Here is an 18,993-nt window from a genome sequence, read left to right as displayed (position 1 = left end):
CTACGCCTCAGTGTTTTATGCCACGACATTCACCTTATCCGCACACCGTTTTGAGTGGAGTGACTACGAACAGTGAACATTCACACATTCCGTCCCACGTTCAACATCATTTCCCACACTGTGCTTCTGGACAGCCCAGACCTCCGCAGCCTCCCTGCAACACAGGTGGCCCTGGCTCTGATCATACGTCGTGCTTTCCATGGACCAACATGCGTTCTCAAATTTTGAACTTTTTCTCACCTGTCGCCCCTGTGCCGGCTCCGGTCGAGCTTCCACTACTGTTCTTGGCACATCTCGGTGCCTCATATGCGTCGGTGCTCTGTGACGCATCAATCCGAACACACACGCAACATGTTGAGCTTCCAAAACCGCAATCGATACATTACGGTGTCTCACCTGCATCAGGATTCCGCATTGCGACAGATCGCACTCAACCAGAACGTGTCACCTTCATGCTGCCACCCGAACAGCCATCGTTGCCACATCCCCTGGAGGCACACTCTCCTGGAATACTACAGCAACAACTGCTCGATTCAGGCAGTGCCCTGACAAACTCAACTCGACCTGCTCTTCCGAAAATTCTACAACGCTTACCAATGCTACCGCCATTTAATCCCGACAGAGCAACAACCTGGTTCAAAATTGTGGACGAAGTGTTCGACCATTACAAACTCGACGAGTTTCTGTGCCTCATCACCCACCTGCACGACCAGGAGGACTCAATTTCTGACCTGGTCGACGCCCCGGACTCATCTAACCGGTACACTCTAGCCAAAAAGACAGTTCTACGTTGGCTTGCACGCTCAACTGAGGCACCAATATGGCAAGTGCTCCATGTCGAGCGACTAGGCAACGGCAAACCTTCCCAGCTCCGGAGACGGCTACGTGCCCTGTTCAGCGCCGATCTATTCTCTGACACAGCTCTCCTCGCCATCTGGTCAGATAAACTATCTCCTCACATCCGCTTTGCTCTGGCTCAAAGGTCTCCTGAACCTGTCGAGCAAAGAATGACAATTGCTGACAAGCTACACGATGCATCACTGCCCTATTTCGCCAGCGACTGCCTACCTGACAAGTCTCAGGTTCAGGCTCATCGCCATGTGGCCGGGGCTGTACTGAGCCGACCGTTCCGCTCGCTACGGGAAGCAATAAACAAGCAACTGGGACGTGACCGGCTCCGCCCACAGTCACACCCTCTCCTGCGACCGAACCTGCTGCGGCCACCGAACCCTGGCCACCACCACTGGCAATGAACTTTCCGCAGGAAATGCAACCGCACTACCCGTACTGTTACTTCCACACACGGTTTGGTGAGGTGGCATGGAACTGCAGACCACCCTGCTACTTCCAAAACGCCACTCGCAGGTATGTCTAGGTGCTGCCTCCTGCGCACAACACGACAGGCACCACCCAGTGCTCCATTCTGTCGGGGAACGACCATATAATTGCAGACGACTTTACATTAAAGACATTTCGTAGGGATACCTTTTCCTAGTGGACACAGGTGCTGATGTTTCACTGCTGCCTACGTCCTTAGCGTCGTTGAACATCCGCCCTCATCATACTTCACTGCAAGCCGTCAATTCAACTAAACTACAATGCTCGGGTTCAACTATCCACATCGTCTCACTCTCCGCAAACTGCAAACTCGAGTGGACTTCTTTAGCGTGCGAAATTGACGAACCTATACTAGGCATTGACTTCTTGCGACACCACAAACTTTCACCGGACCTAGTGTGAAACACCATGTTTCATCATCCGTCCGAGACTCACTTCCCCTGTGTTCCGTCGAGAAACCCCACCCGTGACACATCGGTCCGGGCTCATCTCGTCCGTACGTGCCTGTTTATGTCGACGACGTTACAAGAAACCACACACAAGTGCCTTGTCGAGCTTGAACACGTCGCTCGCCTACGCAAGGAAAACTCTGAGCCCTCCCTCCGGCTCCACGAAACACAGCTCCAGCTCTCCAATGCAGCAAAGGAATTACAGACACTACAGCAAGGATAAAGCAAGGTCAGTAAGTGCGCCGAATCTGCTTGCAATCGCAGCAATTGAGCCTCTGTGTGTTTAACTCTCACTAACCCTCGCAACTGTGCTATCAAGACTGCCATAACGTGTACTGGCAGTTCTGCAGGGCCACACCCTCCTAACACAGCAGCGTTTGACACTCGGCCGGACACAAGTGTGCATGCGCGACAAGCGTCACGTGTTCTTGAACCGACACCTAGCGAGGTGGCGCAGTGGTAGCACACTGGACTCGCATTAGGGAGGATGGCAGTTCAATCCCGCGTCTGGGCATCCTGATTTAGGCTTTCTGGTCTACGCCCATACATATGACACCCAAGAAAGACGGGTCCTGGCACATGTGCGGAGACTACCGTCGACTAAATGCACGAACAATTATGGACACCTACATTCCCGACTTTACCACATTCTCTGTCATTGATTGCAAACGGGCCTACCACCAGATCCCCACGGCACCTGAAGACATCGAGAACACAGCAGTCACCACCCCGATTGTGTTATTTCAGGTTCGATTCGTGCCTTTCAGTCTGAAAAACGCAACCCAGACCTGGCAACGCTTCATCAATGAAGTGCTATTTGACCTAAAATTCTGCTTTGCATATCTTGATGACATTCTTGTGTTCAGCTCCTCGTCGAGGACAAAATTCGACATGTACAAACTGTTATGAACACTCTCATGACAGCAGGCATCGAGACCAACCAGGACATCAACCCGCTGTCACTTTTCTTGGTTTTATGGTCTCTGCCGACGGCATTTTACCGCCCCCTGAGAAAGTACTAACAATACTAAACCTACTCAGACCTTCGTCATTCAAAGAGCTCCGGCGCTTTCTGGGGACGGTTAATTATTATTGATGACATCTACCTCGGGCTACGGAGATTCAGGCTCCACTGACGGACGCCTTGGCAGGCACCAACACTTCTGGATCTCGGCCCGTTCCATGGACCCCTGCTATGACTGACTCTTTCACCGCCCTCAAAAATCTTCTTGCCGAGGCCTGCACCATCACGCATCCTCATCCCAATGCACAGCTTTTCATCACCACAGATGCGAGCGATACTGCCATCGGAGCTGTCCTTAGACAGACAATCGATGGCCAAACTTCGCCTCTACAGTTCTTCTCGCGCAAGCTCACCAGTGCACAACGGAAATATTCTGCGTTTGACAGGGAGTTGCTCGTGGTCTACGAAGCGATTAAGCATTTTAAGACTGATGTTGAGGGATGTCCTTTCTATGTTTTAACGGACCACAAACCCCTGGTTGCGGCCACTACACTTCATCCGCACCACCTTCCCTGGCATTTCTGGTTAGATCTGGTGCGACGAAAGTACGGGCACGTTACGCCCCCTCATCCCAACCATGCTCTGTTGAGCGGTCTTCAATGCATTGCATAATTTAGCCCACCCCGGTGTTCGTGCGTCCACCCGCCTTGTAGCGGAGTGCTTTGTGTGGGGAAATGTCAACAAGGACTGCCAGCAATGGGCACGCTCCTGCGTCGTGTGCCAACGCTGCAAAGTACACAAGCACACTTCACCCCCCCTCGGCGCTTTTTCGATCCCTCCTGGGCGTTTCCAGCATATTCATATTGACATTGTCGGCCCTCTCTCCCTCTCTAACGGCTTTCGTTATGTTCTCTCGTCTATTGACTGAACAACTCGCTGGGTCAACGCTGTCCCCCTCCCCAATATTACGGCAGAAGCTCTTGCTCGAGCTTTCGTCGAGTCATGGGTATTGCGTTTCGGATGTCCAGCTGACTGTTCAATGGGATTTGTAACATTTTCGGCAACCAGCGCATCTGTACCACAGCATATCACCCGGAAAGTAACGGGCTAGTTGAGCGCTGGCACTGCACTTTCAAGGTGGCTCTTCGATGCTACGACTCTCTGTGGGTGGAAGCCCTTCCCCTTGTGCTACTCGGCATTCGTGCGATTTATAAGGAAGACCTCAAAGGCACAGTAGCCGAGTTCGTATACAGCCAGAACATTGTTCTCCCTGGCGAACTTGTGAGCCCTTTCACTTCTCTCCCTCAGTCTGACTTACCTTCCTTCGTGAACCGCGTCAGACGCCACTTCATCAACCTCCATATCCCTCAGCCTGCCAGCCATTCCCACCTTAAGGTTCACGTCCCGAAATCTCTGGACAATTGCGAGTACGTCATGCTCCGAGATGACACTGTCCGTGCTCCCCTCCAACCTCCATATACCGGCTCGTACCAAGTTCTCCGGGGCTCAGCCAACATGTATGACATCCAGATGAAAGATTCAGCTGTTACAGTCTCTCTCAACAGACTTTAGCCTGCTCATGTCGAGCCTTCTTCTACCCCCATTAAGGCCACGACCACGCCACTCACTGTCATGGCTCACGACGCTCCGACCACTCCTCCACGTCGGACTTACACACTCCGTCGAGTGTCTTTCAGCTCTCCTCTGACCTCGCCCTCTACTTTGGTCTCACGCACTCTGTCAAGTGACCACATGCTCCCCAGTGGACATGCTTCGTGTGTTTGCCATGCCCACCGGAGACATCATTGTTGTCGCTCTGTTCCACCCGCAAACTGCCGGCCTACCTGTCGCTGTACGACCAGTACGACGCCCGGCTCGCTTCAACAACTTCCAGGTTCGGTGGCTGAACCTTCCTTCACAACATCTACCCACACAACTCCCCGACGACGCTGTCGAGGTGTCCGTGTTCCAGCTCCCACGGTCCACCCTGCTGACGCCATAGTCACCCCCCACCCCCCCACTGCCTCTCAAGAATACTCCATACTGCGGGGGGGGGGGGGGGGGCGGGGAAGGGGGGTGGAGTGCGGCGGCTATGTGGTGCTAATGAAATTGACACCAACATCGACCATCGATATGCATTCATCTTTGGACTCTAAGCATTATCTTTGGCTGTTCCACCATGTTCAGTTCAGTTCTTTGTGATCCTTGTATGTGTTAAGGTTAATAAACGAACTATTGCTAAATGGGTGTGATTATTGGTGCAACCAGTGTGATTATTGGTGCAACCAACCCGGTAATCCTCCTCACTTCTATCTCCACTAACCTCCTGCCTGACATCAACATCCATATGGCCCCAGGACCAACTTCATTTATCTCATGCCCGCAGCCTTTTCCCCAGTCTCCCCTTCCTCTGTTCTGTCACTCCCTACCAGTCCACTGCTCTCTGTCATCACCAAGCTCAAGAAAGTGTTTGCCTAAAAGCTAGCCAGTTTTCAGTCTTATAATATGCACCTGTTGATGCCTCAATGCCTCTACTATTCAGTGAGTTGTTATCTTTACTCATAAATTATTCATATTGTAAATTACACATATTATCTTCCATACTATATTTCCCATTATTTCAACCTTTATATAATATTTTTCAAGGAAAAATATCAGTTTTCCCTCTTTTTGTACACAGGCACATTGCAGAAGGGATTGAACTGACAAGGAAAATGCAAGAGACCATGGAGGATGTGCAGTTCAAACAGATGACTATTATTGATCAAAAGAAGCAACTGGCCGATGCTGAAATTAAGTTCTCAAAGCAACAGGACACGATAGAAGCCTTGCGGTCAGATAGAAACAGCCTTAGTAAAACTCTGCAACAGTCTAAGGTAACAAATTTTAATTTGTATGTCTAAACTTGTACTTTTAAAAAATGCCTTGAAAGTGATATTGTATTATTATGTCTGTAGTACTTGTACTAGTATGATAACTTTTTTGTGACAATTCCTACATCATGTAAATGATATACGGAAGATAATAAAATGAAATGAAATGAAATTAATCCAGTATTGTTGAAGCACCAGTTGTAAATAAATAAATTGTGTGATAATTAGACTGTGGTGAAAATGAAGTTCACTCATAGTACCTTTCCATTTTGTACTTCATCTATCCAGTAACTTTAGCACCTTTTATGCCTAAGTCTTCAGTTTTTCTTCCCGTTCTTCTGCATATTATTCCTGTCACTAGTTTGCAAGCACAACAATTAAACTGATAGAGCAACAGCTTTTTATTATCTCCTTGTGAATTCATTCCTCCTCAGGGGATACCGCCTCAATGTAGCACTGTGCGAGCAGGTTTGCGTGCCTTGAATCTGGAGGGCTCTGCCGGCGGGAGCTTGGGTACCAGAAGGGTCACCCAAGCTGGACAGGCCAAAGGGGAGGAGCTAGACAATAGACAAAGTGTGTTCCACAATGGCCTGTCGCTCCCCGTTTCATATCCCAAACCTGTCCTCACCATGTCATTTTCCTGTCATTTCCTGTTATATGTATAAGACCTCAACAGCAGTGACAGCAGAGAAAGACTCTTTCAGAACGGTGAAGCTGGCAGAAGAGGCACCTTTTCTCTTTGGGTACAAAAGAGTACAAGTAGCGACTGTACCCCAGAGGGGCAGCTACAGACAGCGTCTGATTCATAGTGAGCAGCTGATTTTAGACTGGCTATCCTACTACCTACACTCCTGGAAATTGAAATAAGAACACCGTGAATTCATTGTCCCAGGAAGGGGAAACTTTATTGACACATTCCTGGGGTCAGATACATCACATGATCACACTGACAGAACCACAGGCACATAGACACAGGCAACAGAGCATGCACAATGTCGGCACTAGTACAGTGTATATCCACCTTTCGCAGCAATGCAGGCTGCTATTCTCCCATGGAGACGATCGTAGAGATGCTGGATGTAGTCCTGTGGAACGGCTTGCCATGCCATTTCCACCTGTCGCCTCAGTTGGACCAGCGTTCGTGCTGGACATGCAGACCGCGTGAGACGACGCTTCATCCAGTCCCAAACATGCTCAATGGGGGACAGATCCGGAGATCTTGCTGGCCAGGGTAGTTGACTTACACCTTCTAGAGCACGTTGGGTGGCACGGGATACATGCAGACGTGCATTGTCCTGTTGGAACAGCAAGTTCCCTTGCCGGTCTAGGAATGGTAGAACGATGGGTTCGATGACGGTTTGGATGTACCATGCACTATTCAGTGTCCCCTCGACGATCACCAGTGGTGTATGGCCAGTGTAGGAGATCTCTCCCCACACCATGATGCCGGGTGTTGGCCCTGTGTGCCTCGGTCGTATGCAGTCCTGATTGTGGCGCTCACCTGCACGGCGCCAAACACGCATACGACCATCATTGGCACCAAGGCAGAAGCGACTCTCATCGCTGAAGACGACACGTCTCCATTCGTCCCTCCATTCACGCCTGTCGCGACACCACTGGAGGCGGGCTGCACGATGTTGGGGCGTGAGCGGAAGACGGCCTAACGGTGTGCGGGACCGTAGCCCAGCTTCATGGAGACGGTTGCGAATGGTCCTCGCCGATACCCCAGGAGCAACAGTGTCCCTAATTTGCTGGGAAGTGGTGGTGCGGTCCCCTACGACACTGTGTAGGATTAGGGTCCTACGGTCTTGGCGTGCATCCATGCGTCGCTGCGGTCTGGTCCCAGGTCGACGGGCACGTGCACCTTCCGCCGACCACTGGCGACAACATCGATGTACTGTGGAGACCTCACGCCCCACGTGTTGAGCAATTCGGCGGTACGTCCACTCGGCCTCCCGCATGCACACTATACGCCCTCGCTCAAAGTCCGTCAACTGCACATACGGTTCACGTCCACGCTGTCGCGGCATGCTACCAGTGTTAAAGACTGCGATGGAGCTCCGTATGCCACAGCAAACTGGCTGAAACTGACGGCGGCGGTGCACAAATGCTGCGCAGCTAGCGCCATTCGACGGCCAACACCGCGGTTCCTGGTGTGTCCGCTGTGCCGTGCGTGTGATCATTGCTTGTACAGCCCTCTCGCAGTGTCCGGAGCAAGTATGGTGGGTCTGACACACCGGTGTCAATGTGTTCTTTTTTCCATTTCCAGGAGTGTATGTGGAAAGTAATGGGAAACTACCGCATTACATTCCCAAACAGTACATGGTACATCTCTCCATGTGAAAGATTCCAGAGTTAAAACTTCCCCTCATTCAGAGGGGAACAGATTGAGAGTAGACATATTTGAAAGGAAGAAAGGGACAGTGAAGGAAGGCAAGATAAGGATTGTAATATGGAATGTGAGGAGACTACTGCAAACAGGAAAGCTAGAGAATGCAAAACAGGAGATAAAAGGAACAGATTAGATGACTTCGGTTTGTGCAAAATGAGATGGGGAGAGAGTGGTGAGATAGAAAGTGGAGATTATAAGCTCTTTTACTCAGGGGAAATCAAGAGTAGTGAAAGGAATATTGATAGAGCAAAAGCTGAAAAATAAGGTAATGAAGGTACAGTATATTGATGGAAGAGTTATGATGATGCTATGACTGAACGGTTGTTCGAAAGGTTTGGTGTTAATACAAGTATATATATGCCAACCAGGCAGCATAGAGATGAGGAAGTGGAAGAATATTATAAGAAAATGCAAGAACTCACCGAGAAAGAAAATAGAAATGCCTGCATTATCATCATGGGGGACTGGAATGCAGTGGTGGGTGAAGGAAGAGACGAAGATACAGTAGGAAAATTTGGATTAGGAATAATAAATGAAAGAGGTGGGTAACACATTATTTGAACACCACAAAAAGTGACGTTACACATGCATATCAAATTTGAATAGAGAAAGATATTGGTTGGACTGCAGCCAGGCTTAGGAACTGTTTCAAGAATGCTAAAGCTTATTCAGGAGTGGATATCAATTCAGACCACAACCCAGTAGCGGGAGAAACACAAGTGAAGTTGAAAAAAGTCTGGAGAGGTAAAGCAAAAGAAAGACTAAACATAGAAAGACTCTAAGAGGTATGAAAGGCATCAGATTTGGAAAACAGATTTACAGAAAAATGGGAAAGAGGTAGTGTTGATGAAAGTATTAATGACAAATGGATAAAAATTAGGGGAGGACTCATGGACTCTGCCAAAGCAGTACTAGGAATTAGAGTATCCCAAAGTACCAGGAAAGAATGTATCCCAAAGTACCAGGAAAGAATGGATAACAGAATCATGTTGAAAAAGATGGACGAGTGGAGGAAGTGGAAAAATGTAGAAACTGAAGAAGGCAAAAAGAGGTACACGAAACTGAATAGTGGATTAAGAAGAGAAACTGAAGAAGCAAGAAAAAAATGGATGAAACAGAAATGCGACGAAATAGAGAAAATGGAGAAAGAGGGAAAGTATGAAATGATGTATAGACTGGCTAGTGAGATAGTTTTTGGATATAAAAGAAAGAGAAATAACATTGAAATAGAAAGAGTGGATGGTACTCTAGCAGAAGAACCACAGGAGGGTTTCAACAGATGGCAAGAATACATTGAATGTCTGTATAAAGGGGATGAAATACAAAGTGAAATTAAGGTTGAAGTGGAGCAATATGTTCCGCAAGATGGAAAGGGATTCACCACCTTGGAAGCAGAAGTAATAAAGGCACTGAAGGAGATGAAGAATAGGAAGGCATGTGGATTTGATGATTTGCCAGCAGAACTGTTGAAGAGTCTGGGAAACAAGGCGAGAAAAGAAACAGTCTACATCTGTAACAAGATATATGACAAAGGAACACAGCAAAAACAAAGAGTATGGACATCAGTACAAGACACAGACTGTCCAATATTAAAATAGGACAATCTACCATTAGCCAAGTAAGTGCATTTAAATATCTTGGAAGCACAATAACTGAAGACTTGAGATGTCACCAGGAGGTGAAAAAACTCGAATTTGTCATGGCGGAGGAGGTATTCAACAGACTGAGGAGACTCTTATGTGGCAGATTAGATAAGGTCAACGGAAAAATCTTGGCAAATGTTTTGTCTGGAGTGTGGCATTATATGGGGGACAAACATGGATGCTGAGATGAGAGGATGAAAAAAGGTTAGAAGCATTTGAGATGTGGATGTGGAGGAGAATGGAGAGAATAAGCTGGATGGAAGGAGTGAGTAATGAAAGAGTACTGGAAAGGGTTGGTGAGAGAAGATGTCTGCTGAAGGTTGTAAGAGAAAGGAAAAAGAACTGGTTGGGACATTCAATGAGAAGGGAGTGCTTGCTAGCAGATGCTTTGGAAGGATTGGTTTGTGGGAGAAGACTGAGAGGAAGAAGCAGATACAAGATGATAGACAACATAAAGAGAAGACCTGAAGAGGATGGCAGAAGACTGGACAGCCTGGAGACCTACCATGTGAAAATCTGCCTTTTGGCAGAACACTGATGATGATGATCATTCATTCATTCATTCCACATCCACAACTATAGTTGGGAACTCATTTTGCAATGGGTGACAGAAGGTACACCCCCTTATACCATTAGTTATGGTTTCTTTTGTTAAATTCACATATAGAGCCCTGCTTAGTTACCTCTGAGTGTGCATTGTAACTGAGGACTGTTTTCACAAAATTCAATAACTACAAAAAGAACACATTTTATTGAATTACTTGAACAGTATACATTCATTTTGTCTTACAAAATTGTATCATGAATTTTTTCCAAAACTGAACGTCTACAGATGAATTGTTTTATAGCAGTAATGTTGTAGTTTATTTTAACCTCTTCAATAAATAATGATTAATAAAAAAATTTGTTCATCAAGGTACTGTAGTTCATTATCTTCATTGTCATGTTCATCACATCACTCTCAAGCCTTCCCCGTAGGCCTCTCAAACTTCTTCTGATGATATATCAAAAAATCTGTTTAGTTTCTTTACATTGTCAGCTTTTTTGAGACTTACACACGGTGTCTGTGGTTTATTACTGCTAATGCTCAAATGTCCTTGGAACCATCCGTATTATTTTTCTTCACTTCAACAACTTCTTCACTTCAGCAACTTCTTCACTTCAGGGAACTGACATCATGAATCCTGCAGGGCTCTCCATAAATACAAGGGGGTGGAGATCTCTTCTGAATAGTACATTCAAGGCATCTCAGATATGCTCAATAATGTTCATGTCTGGAGAATTTGGTGGCCAGCAGAAGCGTTTAAACTCAGAAGAGAGTTCCTGGAGCCAATCTGTAGCAGTTCTGGATGTGTGGGGTGTCACATTATCCTGTTAGAATTGTCCAAGTCCATCGGAATGCACAGTGGATGCATTGTGCATTGATGCAGGTGATCAGACAGGGTGCTTACGTATGTGTCACCTGTCAGAATTGTATCCAGACATATCAGGGTCCCATATAGATGCCCCACACCATTACAGAGTCTCCACATGCTTGAACAGTCCCCTGCTGACATGCAGGGTCCATGGATTCATGAGGTTGTCTCCATACTGGTACATGTCCATCTGGTCAACACAATTTGAAATAAGACTCATCCAGCCAGCAACATCTTTGCAATCACAAACAGTCCAATGTCAGTGTTGGCGGGCCCAGGTGAGGTGTAAAGTTTGCATTGTGCAGTTATCAAGGGTATACGAGTGGGCCTTCAGCTCCAAAAGCCTATATCAATTATGTTTTGTTGAAGGATTCGCATGTTGACACTTGTTGATGGACCAGGATTGAAATCTTCAGCAATTTCCAGAAGGGTTGTGTTTCTGCTGCACTGGACTATTCTCTTCAGTCAGCATTGGTCCCACTCTTGCAGGATCTTTCTCCGGCCTCAGCCATGTCAGAGATTTGATGTTTTACTGCATTCATGATACACTTGTGAAATGGTCGTATTGGAACATCACTTCATTGCTACCTCAGAGATGATGCATCCCATTGCTTGTACACCAACTCCAACACCATGTTCAGACTCAATTAAGTCTTGATAACCTGCCATTGTAGCAGCAGTAACTGATATAACAACTGCGCCAGGCACTTGTTGTCTTATATAGGTGTTGCCGACCACAGTGCCATATTCTGCCTGTTTACATATCTCTGTATTTGAAAATGCATGCCTATACCAGTTTATTTGGTGCTTCAGTGTGTGTCTCTGTATAAAGACATTTTGAATGGTAACTTCATTTTCATTAATTTGTTAACAATGGTCTTGAAATTGTGCAGTTGCCAGGCCTTTCCGTGAACTCTACATGTACCACGGAGGCCTAGAACTTCATGATAATGTGACGGTAAGGTTATGGCTTAAAGTGTTCCCAATTCCAATTCCTTTTCAGTGGTACCAAATAGACTGTCAGGGGCCATGTAACTGTGGTCCATGGTTGGGAAGTAGTGAGCTACTTTGTCAGAAACTAACAATAAATGTCTACCACAAGCAGTAGGTATTCACTTTTGGCAAAATTTGTTATTTATAGATGTTGAGTTTAGAAAAAATTAACATTTTTGTGTGTGAGATTAAATAGGTAAATAGTAATTATTGATAAAATCTGTTTACTGCAATGGATTTGTCATATTTAGAAGTACACAAATACATATTATCCCGTATTTGCAAAGTTTGTTGTTGAGTTTTGTGAAACTGGTCCTCAATTAGTCTAATGCAGGGTGCCATTAAAATTGCAATACCAAGAAGATGTCACACAGCAAACATGAGATTAGCACAGAGGGTATGGTGTGTGCTTGGATATGCAAATTATTAACCGTTCAGGGCAATGACACAAAATAGGTAAGGGTAATGCCATTTGTATTCTATATACAGTATGTTAAAAAAAAGTATTCTGTATTTTGAGAAGTGATAGTATGGACCAAAAGAAGGAAAGAAGTCCAGTAAACCTGGACTCTTAGAATGTATACATTAAGAGTTATGAGCACTTGTTCATCTTGCAAAACTGTGACACACATTTCTTTTACTATAAACTCTGTGAACGAACTGCAGAGAGCAGTAAAGAAATGAGAACACCTTATTCTGTTATTGTGAAATAGCAGAATGTCTAATTTAATCTGCTTATATACAACCTGCACTTGTGAGTCACCACTAAAGGAGGTGCTCAATGTGGTGTCCATTAATGGCAAAGCATGCTTCTGTCGGTTGTCTCGCATAATGAGGCTCTCTCTTAAAAAAAAAACTCCAAGTTGGTCACGGATGCTCTCGCAGATATTGATAATGTACTCCTGTAGTTAAGGGTGCCCATATCTGGGGGACGAGTGGGCCACAGCCTTCCCATAGCTCTCACCTGTAAGCAAAACAATATGTTGTAGTCTGGTGTTTTTTTCGATACTACGACAATACAGTTTGATAATTAAAAAGAGAGAGAGAGAGAGAGAGAGAGAGAGAGAGAGAGAGAGAGAGAGAGAGAACAGATTTCAATTGTTTATTACAGACAAACTATGGAAGATAGAAACAAATTGTGGATAGAGGATGGTTCAAAGTTTTATGTTCGCACAAACACTGTACCAGACACTCGGCAGAAGCACTGTGTTACTTGAGGAGCATCAAAATGATAGTCCATTTCATTCCTCACATGAATTAACAGGTGTTCCTGTTTAGTGAATCAACAGCTTCAACAGTTTGATTTCTCAGCTCTTGAAGAATAACTGTGTAGGTGGGATGAAGATTGTCTTTTATGTACCCCCATAGAAAAAGAATTGCAAGGTGTGATGTCTGGTGAACTGGGAGGCCAAGAGAAATGTACAAGATCTTGTTGTTCACCTCTTCCCATCCATAATTGTGGGATGGTGTTGTTAAGATAATGCTACACCTCAGGGTGAAAATGAGGTGGGACAATGCCATGCATAAAAATGAGATCATTGGAATCTTCATTAAGTTGTGGAAACAACCAATTTTGAAGCACGTCCAGGTATGACATTATTATGTCAATTTTCCCTGCACAAAAGAAAGGTTCATATACTTTGTGAACAGGGACAGCACAAAACACATTCAGTTTCAGTGAGTCTCTTTCACATTCCACCAGCTGCGACATAGTCATTCAATGACACCGTCAGGATTTTGTGACTCCCAGATACTTACATTATGGCAGTTCACTTTAACCAATAGTAAAGTTCATCTGAAAAGATGAATCATTTAGAAAATATGCCCTCTGCCATATCCTGGAGAACTGAAATGCAAAATTTGTACCATCCGTTATGGTCACAGGGATGCAATTCTGCATAACTGCAATTTTTTAAGGCTTCATACGTAAGCATCGTTTTGGAACACGCCTCGCTGTTGGTGGGGGAAGTCAAAGTTCTCGGCTGCCCATCTCGGAGACTCCTGAGGACTCCGTGTGATCGCATCTAGGATACACTTGACATTTTCATCAGGTGTTCATGGCTGACCAGTGCTCATCCCTTTACGTATGCAACCGACTTCCAAGAATCTTGTATTCCAGTCATAAATTTTCTTGCACAGAGTCAGCTCCTTCCCATATAAGTGGCAGAATGCATGTCGTATCTGAAAAGTGGACGGACTTTGTCCAAATTCCAACACAGAAAATGATGTTTATTGTGGTGTAATCAGCATGTTACTACAAACAAAGAACAGCACAGCTGTGTCAAAACTTTGAACCTTCCTCTGTCCAGTGACATGCACGGTGTGTTTCTATTTTTTATAGCTTGTGTGTAACAAGCAATTGAAATCCACTCTTTATTTCTGAATCACCCGGTATGAAATACTTTTCTTTAATCCCCTGTATAAGGATACTGTGCAAGTAATGTCACGTACCTCACATCTGGATATGGGCTCGTTTGCAGCAAGACAAGTATCCACACGTACATTGTGATTACCAGAGAACCACAGAATGTTGTCACGGTGACTATTGTTGTACCTTCCCTTCGTGCAGTAGGAGAGAGAGGCATACTCTTAGTGGTGCTCCAGAAACAGCATTGGGCACAGGAGAGGCTCCACATCATCTTCTGAGAAAACTCAGATTCTAAATACAATAAGACAATTGATGTACTCATGTGTGTTGGCTCTGAGAAGAACAAATATTGCCAAATTGCATTCTTCTTCATAAAGATGCAGCACCTCAGGTAATGATATTGGGAGAGGGTGTTGTTATTGTTGTAGTCTTCAGTCCTGAGACTGGTTTGATGCAGCTCTACATGCTACTCTGTCCTGTGCAAGCTTCTACATCTCCCAGTACCTACTGCTACCTACATCCTTCTGAATCTGCTTAGTGTATTCATCTCTTGGTCTCCCTCTACAATATTTACCCTCCACACTGCCCTCCAATGCTAAATTTGTGATCCCTTGATGCCTCAGGATATGTCCTACCAACTGATCTCTTCTTCTAGTCAAGTTGTGCCACAAACTTCTCTTCTCCCCAATCCTATTCAATACCTCCTCATTAGTTATGTGATCTACCCACCTACTCTTCAACATTCTTCTGTAGCACCACATTTCGAAAGCTTCTATTCTCTTCTTGTCCAAACTATTTATTGCCCGTGTTTCACTTCCATACATGGCTACACTCCATACAAATACTTTCAGAAATGACTTCCTGACACTTAAATCTGTACACAATGTTAACAAATTTCTCTTCTTCAAAAACACTTTTCTTGCCATTGCCAGTCTACATTTTATATCCTCTCTACTTCGACCATCATCAGTTATTTTCCTCCCCAAATAGCAAAACTCCTTTACTACTTTAAGTGTCTCATTTCCTAATCTAATACCCTCAGCATCACCTGATTTAATTCGACAACATTCCATTATCCTCGTTTTGCTTTTGTTGATGTTCATCTTACATCCTCCTTTCAAGACACTGTCCATTCCATTCAACTGCTCTTCCAAGTCCTTTTCTGTCTCTGACAGAATTACAATGTCATCAGCGAACCTCACAGTTTTTATTTCTTGTCCATGGATTTTAATACCTACTCCGAATTTTTCTTTTATTTCCTTTACTGCTTGTTCAATATACAGATTGAATAACATCGGGGAAAGGCTACAACCCTGTCTCATTCCCTTCCCAACCACTGCTTCCCTTTCATGCCCCTCGACTCTTATAACTGCCATCTGGTTTCTGTACAAGTTGTAAATAGCCTTTCACTCTTTGTATTTTACCCCTGCCACCTTCAGAATTTGAAAGAGAGTATTCCAGTCAACATGGTCCAATGCTTTAAGTCTATAAATGCTAGAAACATAGGTTTGCCTTTCCTTAATCTTTCTTCTAAGATAAGTCATAAGGTCAGTATTGCCTCACGTGTTCCAATATTTCTATGGAAACCAAACTGATGTTCCCTGAGGTCAGCTTCTACCAGTTTTTCCATTAGTCTGTAAAGAATTCGTGTTGGTATTTTGCAGCTGTGCCTTACTAAACTGATAGTTCGGTAATTTTCACATCTGTCAACATATGCTTTCTTTGGGATTGGAATTATTATATTTTTCTTGAAGTCTGAGGGTATTTCACCTGTCTCATACATCTTGCTCACCAGATGGTAGAGTTTTGTCAGGACTGGCTCTCCCATGGCTGTCAGTAATTCTAATGCAATGTTGTCTACTCCTGGGGCTTTATTTCGACAAAGGTCTTTCAGTGCTCTGTCTAACTCTTCATGCAGTATCGTATCTCCCATTTCATCTTCATCTACATCCTCTTCCATTTCCACAATATTGTCCTCAAGTACATCACCCTTGTATAGACCCTCTATATACTCCTTCCACCTTTTTGCTTTCCCTTCTTTGCTTAGAACTGGGTTTTCATCTGAGCTCTTGATATTCATACAAGTGGCTCTCTTTTCTCCAAAGGTCTCTTTAATTTTCCTGTAGGCAGTATCTATCTTACCCCTAGTGAGATAAACCTCCACATCCTTACATTTGTCCTCTAGCCATGCCAGCTTAGCCATTTTGCAATTCCTGTCGATCTCATTTTTGAGACGTTTGTATTCCTTTTTGCCTGCTTCATTTACTGCATTTTTATATTTTCTCCTTTCATCAATTAAAGTCAGTATTTCTTCTGTTACCCAAGGATTTCTATTAGCCCTCGTCTTTTTACCTACTTGATCGTCTGCTGCCTTCACTACTTCATCCCTCAGAGCTACCCATTTGTCTTCTACTGTATTTCTTTCCCCCATTCCTGTCAATTGTTCCCTTATGCTCTCAGTGAAACTCTGTACAACCTCTGGTTTAGTCAGTTTATCCAGGTCCCATCTTCTTAAATTCCCACCTTTTTGCAATTTCTTCCGTTTTAATCTACAGTTCATAACCAATAGATTGTGGTCAGAGTCTACATCTGCCCCTGGAAATGTCTTACAATTTAAAAACTGGTTCCTAAATCTCTGTCTTACCATTATATAATCTATCTGATACTGTTTAGTATCTCCAGGATTCTTCCATGTATACAACCTTCTTTTATGATTCTTGAACCAAGTGTTAGCTATGATCAAGTTATGCTCTGTGCAAAATTCTAACAGACAGCTTCCTCTTTCATTTCTTAGCCCCAATCCATATTCGCCTACTATGTTTCCTTCTCTCCCTTTTCCTACTGTCAAATTCCAGTCACCCATGACTATTAAATTTTCATCTCCCTGCACTACCTGAATAATTTCTTTTATCTCATCATACATTTCTTCAATTCCTTCGTAATCTGCAGAGCTAGTTGGCATATAAACTTGTACTACTGTAGTAGGCATGGGCTTCGTGTCTATCTTGGCCACTATAATACGTTCACTATGCTGTTTGTAGTAGATTACCCTCACTTCTATTTTTTTTATTCATTATTAAACCTACTCCTGCATTACTCCTATTTGATTTTGTATTTATAACCCTGGATTCACCTAGGGTACACCAGGACCGTGAATGTCAGATACCGAGTGGTCGCCATGAAGGTCATGGAGGAGTCACGTACTCGTAAGAGACGGCACTGTGGGCACTTGACAGAGCTCGAAAGGAGCCTCACCGTAGGTTTACATTCGGTGAGCTTGTCAAACTAAGTGATATTTGTATTTGTGCGGCATTCTGACATGACATTGGTCTGATATCGGACTGCGTGGGAACGTGAGGCAGACGTACCTGTCACCGAGGTTACAGTCGACCACATCTGACCACTGCGAGGGAGGATCATCGTATTGTGCACTGAGCGCATCATCGTATTGTGCACTGAGCATGTACTGAGCACCTGCTGTCCGAGAATGAGTAGTGGACCCACTGTAACATTCTCTGTTGTCCTGCACTGACGGTTTGAGACTAGCAAAACCCAGACTAGTGAATTACCGTACCACTGTTAACGCACCTGCATTTGGAGTGGTGACACGACTAGCAGAAATAAGACACCTAACAGGTGCTGTCACATGTGTTCGGTGATGAATTGCTCGTCTGCACTACCCCGGATTGATCACTGTAGGAAACTACGGTGGCACCCTGGAGAGAGGTTCCACTCTTGCAGTGTTTTGGAGAGGCACAGTGGTGATATGCCCATTTTCATTGTGAGGGACCTATTGGGTGTGATCTCTATTGGGTACGACCTCAGTTCACAGTAGGGAGTGACTGAGCAAACTCTTGACAGCACAAAGTTACGTCACAGACATCCTGCGTCTTTGAGTGTCAGCTCTAATGTGACAGTGTCATGGCACTGTGTTTTGACAGGCTGAAATAATACCCTCTCAGTTTTTTCGTCAGGCAGTATATTTTGCCTAATGAAAATAAGTAATGGCCTGTAATTCTGTATTATAATTTTATTATTAACTTATTTCTCATTTCTCTTTTACTATGCAAATCATAATTTATGAAATTTACCTAATTTGTTAACTTCTTTGTTAATACTTTCATAAAGCTGTAATTATTACCTTGCCTCCATAAAGAAGTACTTTTTAAAATTTGGGTTCTGTTGGTATTCTTGTTTTTCCCTGCATGTTGCATTAATTGTTCCACATATAGCTTGGGGTCTGTTTAGTTTTATCTTTTTATCTTTGTCATAGTCATGACTGACATTGCTAAAATTGCATAGCTAAAATGAGAAACTTGTTCGACTGACTTATTATCAAAGTTACTATTTATTTATTTGGGTAATTTTCCTTCGAACGATATTACTTCGGTTTTGATAGTACAAATTGTGATAGACTGCTACTCGTCACGTAGAAGTGTTGAGCAGCAGACAGGCACTTTTAGGAGTAAAGAGTTTGACAATACCAGCTTTCAGAAAAAGTCCTCCATCAGATGAGAAACAAACACATACAAATTTAAACACTGAAAACTATCACACA

General features: G+C 44.4%; 1 protein-coding gene across 1 annotated transcript in view; it reads left to right on the top strand.

Moving 5' to 3' along the window:
* The window catches only part of LOC124550809 (cilia- and flagella-associated protein 58-like), a 281,635-nt gene that overhangs the window by 131,607 nt on the left and 131,035 nt on the right, over positions 1-18,993 (top strand). The window contains exon 11 of the mRNA XM_047125536.1: positions 5,432-5,627. Coding sequence (XP_046981492.1) covers positions 5,432-5,627 — 196 coding nt within the window. The remainder of the gene's footprint in view (positions 1-5,431; positions 5,628-18,993) is intronic.

This window comes from Schistocerca americana, chromosome 9 (assembly GCF_021461395.2).
Source record: "Schistocerca americana isolate TAMUIC-IGC-003095 chromosome 9, iqSchAmer2.1, whole genome shotgun sequence".
In the NCBI taxonomy this organism is placed as follows: Eukaryota; Metazoa; Arthropoda; class Insecta; order Orthoptera; family Acrididae; genus Schistocerca; species Schistocerca americana.
This window is presented reverse-complemented; position numbering and strand designations above follow the sequence as displayed.